The sequence below is a fragment of the Ranitomeya imitator genome, chromosome 2 (genome assembly GCF_032444005.1).
Source record: "Ranitomeya imitator isolate aRanImi1 chromosome 2, aRanImi1.pri, whole genome shotgun sequence".
Lineage (NCBI taxonomy): Eukaryota > Metazoa > Chordata > Amphibia > Anura > Dendrobatidae > Ranitomeya > Ranitomeya imitator.
This window is the reverse complement of record NC_091283.1, coordinates 178,546,783-178,553,771: the sequence shown is the minus strand read 5'-3', so window position 1 is coordinate 178,553,771 and position 6,989 is coordinate 178,546,783. Positions and strand designations below refer to the sequence as shown.

The following is a 6,989-nucleotide window of genomic DNA, read 5'->3' as shown; positions in this document are numbered from 1 at the left end:
ATGTGTGTAAAAGAATAAGTCTTATTTTTACATGAAAACAATGTTAATGCTACATTAATTATTCATTTTCTTCCAACTTTGTTAAACCCAGAAGCAACTGGTGTGAAATGTAGGAATAAAGCGACCCCCTAATTCCTACATTAGGCTGGACCCCCCACACAGGACATGCAGTTCTATATAAATCTACTATTAATATAATACTATGCAACTTATCTAATATTTTCTATATGACAAATGGGATATATATATATATATATATATATATATATATATATATTACTATAAATCATGCAATTCAGAGTATCTCAAGCTTAGAATTTATTTTGACTGTTCAATCTATGCAAAATAGGCAGAAATAGGTGATGTAAGTGGGATCAGTATTCTAGATACTGATAGAAGCAGCAGCTATGTAGTAATTGTGAAAAGCAGAAAGGTATGAATTGTATGAAAATGTAGAAATGATAACTCTAAAATGCGAAATTAAATAAAATGCTAAAAAAAATGGGAAAAAAATTACAAATAATAAAACAATGCGGATAATATTAAATGAAACAAAATGTGGATATAAATAATATATTGTGTTTGATAAATAATAAAACAATAATAATAATTTTTATTTATATAGCGCCAACATATTCCGCAGCACTTTACAATAAGCGGGGACATGTACAGACAATAAATTCAGTATAAGTTAAGATAGTTTAAACAGTGACATTAGGGGTGAGGTCCCTGCTCACAAGCTTACAATCTACAAGGAAATGGGGGGACACAATAGGTGAAAAGTGCTTGTTATTTCAGGTCTGGCAACAATGCAGATAATAGAGTGTGGATATAATAATAATAATAATAATATCATCACACTCCCCGCCCCCCAGGGCTCAGTGCACACTGTTGCATCTGGGGGACACAGCCACAGGTTCCCATTGTGCCCTCCATGAATGTGGTGCAGGAGAGTGGGGGTCGCAGACATGTGTAGGGGCTGGGGAGTATTTGGGGACAATGCCGACCTCTGTTACTTCTGTGCATTGGACAAAGAGCAGCCTGCCAGCGGCGGGGGGACATTAGCATGAGCACAATGGGCGGACGCGGCCCCCGGGGGCCATGGTGGGCAGACACGTGTATGGGTATGTCCTCATTCTGGAGGAGACCACCAGCGCTGTGTGATGCTGCTGAGGAGCCCCCTGGAGGTCAGCTGATGCTGCGGCCCCTCTCCCCCCTCCTGCTCCCACCCTGCACCATCACTCCACACTGGGACAGCAGAGGAGCAGCACCTCAGCCTGGACACTACAAGCCCCAGCAAGCCACTGACCACTGAGCCATCATTGTTGCTCCACTTCACTGCCACTTTTTTTAATCACTACTCTCTCCAGAATCTTGATTACTGCTCCACCCTGTGCATTGGTGCTCTGTATCACTGCTCCAGCTGACACTGGTCCCCTCAATATCGCTGTGCCAGAAGACAAGTGACCACCGAGGCATCATCACCACCTGTCACTGGCACCTCGACCTCACTGCTCCACCAAGAGCCCCAGGAGCTCAGTGACACCCGAGGCGGCTCTTGTCCCACAGTCCGCACCTGCCTGCGGGGGATGAGGCTCGCTGGCCGCCAATAGAGGCCGTGTATTCGTTGTGTGGTGGGCACAGTGGGCACCATGCTGCTGGAGAGAGTGAGGAGCAGCAGCCAGCAGTCCGCAGACATGTGCGGCTTCCCCGGCTCCGCAGGTAAGAGGCTCCGCAGGTGAGATGCTCACTAAGAGGCTCCGCAGGTGAGAGGCTCCGCAGGTGAGATGCTCACTAAGAGGCTCCACAGGTGAGAGTCTCCGCAGGTGAGAGTCTCCGCAGGTGAGAGTCTGCGCAGGTGAGAGTCTGCGCAGGTGAGAGTCTCCGCAGGTGAGATGCTCACTAAGAGGCTCCGCAGGTGAGAGTCTCCGCAGGTGAGAGTCTGCGCAGGTGAGAGTCTCCGCAGGTGAGAGTCTCCGCAGAGTCTGCGCAGGTGAGAGTCTCCGCAGGTGAGAGTCTCCGCAGAGGCTCCGCAGGTGAGATGCTCACTAAGAGGCTCCACAGGTGAGAGTCTGCGCAGGTGAGAGTCTCCGCAGGTGAGATGCTCACTAAGAGGCTCCGCAGGTGAGAGTCTGCGCAGGTGAGAGTCTCCGCAGGTGAGAGTCTCCGCAGAGGCTCCGCAGGTGAGAGTCTCCGCAGGTGAGATGCTCACTAAGAGGCTCCGCAGGTGAGAGACTCCGCAGAGGCTGGGAGCGGAGAGGGACAGAGCACCTGTCCTCTACTGGATGGCTTCTTTTTACATTACATATTTTTTCTATACATTTTTTTCTACGATAATTGTATTTCGTTTGCTTCCTCAATGCAAGAACGACATAAAACACCGATCGCCTAAAATCGTTTTGAGATAGAAAAAAAAATATATAATTAGAATTTTCAGATTTATCTTGGATTATTAATTTTAATTTCAACATAATACATCAAGAAATAGACGTGGGATCTAGAATGTTATTTCACTACTGGTTAATATAATGATGTCACAGAAACACGTCAATGTGCAGGAAAATGTAGAAACCTGGATTGTACGTCCAATGTCGGCGAGTAACGGATGATGCATAAAGTCACCGCAGAGACCCCCGACCGCCTGATCCCCCGGCAGGTGGATCTATAGTGAGGCGGTGTCGGGTTATATATACACTGACTGTATCTATACATCTAGATATACATTATATATTTATTTCATGTTTAATCCACTTCTATCCGATTCCATTTTTCCCCAGAATGTTTTTTATATTTTTATGACAACTTTGATCATATAGTTAAATACATGTAATAATTTCCATCCGATGATTACAAGAATATCATATTTCTTGTTAACCCTCTTGTTGCCCGATTGACAGCTGCTCCAGGGGCCGTTATCAATTAACCCCAGAGTAACTGGTTCCTGTGACTGGGGGACATGGTGATACTGGCGGGGGACGCGCTGTACATCTGTCCGCAGCCCCCACATCACAGGACGGGCTCAGGGGTCCGCACAGAAGCCAAACAGCCATTATTAGGCCACGTTCACATGTTCAGTGTTTTACATCAGTATTTGTAGCCAAAACCAGGAGTGGGTGATAAATACAGAAGTGGTGCATATGTTTCTATTATACTTTTCCTCTAATTGTTCCTCTCCTGGTTTTGGCTACAAATACTGATGTAAAATACTGACCAAATACTGCTCGTGTGAACGTGGTCTAATAGTGCTGCATTCAGGGGTAAGGCAATATATCAATATAAGGATCATTTATAGCACTTTTTGTTTTATCCAAGTGTCTTCATATCCCATAGAGCCAGCCATCTAGCTCTCCCTTACTGCGGTCACATTGCTCTGTTATCTTACACTCCATGTTATACATTATTACATATCTTGTCATTGAATAAATTTGTATTTGAGATATAGAACATAAAAGATAATGCAATTGTAAGAAATATTCATAGAAAGGGTATTGTTATATGCAGATAATAACGTGTCCAGACTAGTGAGCCTAGTGTTACTGCAAAATTAAGATAGATAGATAATAATAAATAGATAGATAGATGATAATAGATGATAGATAGATAGATAGATAGATAGATAGATAGATAGATAGATAGATAGATGAATGATAGATGAATGATAGATGGATGATAATAGATAGATGATAAATAGATAGATAGAGTATAGATAAATTAATTCAACACTTTTGATGCAAAAATAGATGCAAAGCCCCCAATGTATCACCAAAGCCGCTTACAAAAAGAACTAAAAAAAATGAAGTCAGTACTCTAAAATCAGATTGTGAGAAAACGATTTTTAAGCAGTCCATGCATTCAGACCACAAATAGAACGATGACAGATAATAGAGAGATGATAAATAGATAGATAGAGGATAGATATTATATAGATAGATAATAGGTAGATAGATAGTTATGAGATAGATAGATGATAGATATTGGATAGATAGATAATAGATAGATGATAGATAGATAGATAGATAGATAGATAGATAGATAGATAATAAATAGATATAGGATAGATAGAGGATAGATAGATAGATAATAGATAGATAGATAGATAATATATAGATAGATAATAGATAGATAATAGATAGATAGATAGATAGATAGATATAGGATAGATAGATAGATAGATGATAGATAGATAGATGGATAGATATAGGATAGATAGATAGATGATAGATATATAGATAATAGATATATAGATAATAGAGAGATAGATAGATAGATAGATAGATAGATATTAGATAGATGTAGGATAGATAGAGGATAGATAATATAGATATTCAGAAAGACAGAGGAATTACATATATAATTTATAAAGAAAACAAGACTGATAAATGTAGAATACAGAGCTGGAGAGAGTGAGAGAAATAGGGGTTAGATAGATATGGGAGAGAGATAGATGATAGATGATACATTCAGCTCTTCCCATATTTCTATGAGCCCCTTGTGTGTGTTTGCCTCTATTGCCCCCCAGTGTGATGCCCCTCTGCCAGTTATGGCACTGACACAATTCACCCTGCAGCTTCTTCTACCTGAGAGGTGCAGGTTTCCCAGATTTGCTGCATGAGCGAGTGTCTGTCGGAGCAGTCCCTGCCCCCAATGCTACACCATGGGATATAGAATGATTAGACCCCCAACATGGACCCCAACACCTCCTGCAACCAAATGACAGGTGACTCCATACAGAATAGATTTCTGAAGAGTTTATCGCCAGCTGCATATTAAGGTATGTCTGGAGTCTCATACTTTACCTAGATGGATCGATGGAAGATACATAGAAGGATATGGGATAGATTAATATATATATGTGTATATGTGTATATATGTATGTATATACATTCACACACATCTTATTGAAATATAGATCTGCAATAGATATGATTCATAGACAGATACATAGATGATCAATATGAGAGATGGAATATATATCATATACCTGTCACATCACCTGTTATATTCATACTATAGCTGTCATTTATGTGTGTGTATATATTACAGATATAATATCTATCAATCTATTTTCTATCTAAAAACTTTAAAATCTCGTATTCTTTATCTAGATGGATGATATAAGAGACAGATAAATAAACAGGAAATAGATATACACATATATAATATATATATATATATATATATATATACACAGATTGCTTTGAAATACATAAATATGAAATATCTGGATAGCCAATGTCCATCTGTGATCCATTATCCATCCTACCATCTTTCTAATATTTTCTTTCCAACAATTACAGCCCAGTATTTATCTTACCAATATTTATCCGAGTTTTTTCTCTTTCCAATACCTGTTCAATACATATTGAAATATAAATATCTTTCCCATATCTGTCTATAATTTCTATATCTCATAAATACCTACATATCTATTTATCCACCTCATATCTAATGTTTGTCTAAAATCTATATCTCATATCTGGATATCCTAATATCCATCTATCCCATATCTATCTATCTATCTATCTATCTATCTATCTATCTATCTATCTATCTATCTATCTATCTATCTATCTATCTATCTATCTATCTCTATCTATATTTCTATTTATCTAATATCCATCTATCACATATCTATCTATCTATCTATCTATCTATTTATCTATCTATCATCTATGTATCTATCATCTCTGTATCTATCTATCTATCCATCTATCTATCTATCTATCTATCTATCTATCTATCTATCTATCTATCTATCTATTATTATTATAATTTGTAAAGCGCTGCGGAATATGTTGGCGCTGTATAAATAAAATTATTATTATCTATCATCTATGTATCTATCGACCATCTATTATCCATCTATATTTCTATTTATCTAATATCCATCTATCACATGTCTATCATCTATCTCATATCTATCTATCTATCTATCTATCTATCTATCTATCTATCTATCTATCTATCTATCTATCTATCATCTATTATCTATCTATCTATCTATCATCTATTATCTATCTATCTATTATCTATCTATCTTTCTATTTATCTATTTATCTATCTAATATCCATCTATCACATATCTATGTATCATCTATCATCTATCTATCTATATATCTATCTATCATCTCTGTATCTATCTATCTATCTATCTATCTATCTATCTATCTATCTATCTATCTATCTATCTATCTATCTATCTATCTACCATCTATAGTTTTGTAGTGTGTCCTTTCTCCTCCCCATCTGTGTACATTGTATATGGAGTGCTACTACAAGTTACCTGCTCACATCATTAACCCTTAATAGACAGTTGAAGCTAATGCTTGCAATTAACCCTTTCCTCTCTAAACAAAAAAAAAGCTGTGAAAATAGCAGGAGGAGATGAAGAGTCGTCCATTGTGCAGCATCCCCCCTTCCTCCCTCATTAATCACCCTCATCCTCATTTTATGGTATTAGTGTCGTCCGACTCCTTCAAAAGTGCCAGATCAATAAGGCGTAAAATTATTATTAAAGACTAAAAGTTGGATATAACGGTGAAACATCTCCCACCTTTCACCAAAATGTGTTTCATATACTCACAAAATGTAGGCAAATGGGACATTGATTTTGAATTCATCCTCAGCATACACCTCAGCACTAGACTTGATTTCCCCAGACGCCTTTTTACTCCAAAGATCAGTGTCAATAAAATTTATCAGGGTTCTGACTAACTGAGCTTTTATCGAGCTGCCCACGGCTTCCAGGGTAAACTGTTATTCCAGGGCCTAGGCCACAGAGACTTAACCCTCACTGTGCCGGCCCTACCCCACTCCCACGCCTTGTACCCTGGAGGGCGGTGTGGGGTGAACACCTATGGCCAGGAGGAGCAAATGCCCTGGGGATCAAACCTCTCAGTACAGGGCCTCCTGGTCTCTTGGCATTGTATGTGGCACTGTATGGTGATAATACTATTGTGGCACTGTATGGCGGTAATATTATTTTGAAA

At 38.8% G+C, this 6,989-nt stretch overlaps 1 protein-coding gene across 1 annotated transcript in view; it reads left to right on the top strand.

Moving 5' to 3' along the window:
* Window positions 1-1,240: 1,240 nt before the first annotated feature.
* Window positions 1,241-6,989, top strand: part of LHX3 (LIM homeobox 3) — a 30,123-nt gene continuing 24,374 nt past the window's right edge. The window contains exon 1 of the mRNA XM_069748130.1: window positions 1,241-1,722. Coding sequence (XP_069604231.1) covers window positions 1,653-1,722 — 70 coding nt within the window. The 5' untranslated portion in view covers window positions 1,241-1,652. The remainder of the gene's footprint in view (window positions 1,723-6,989) is intronic.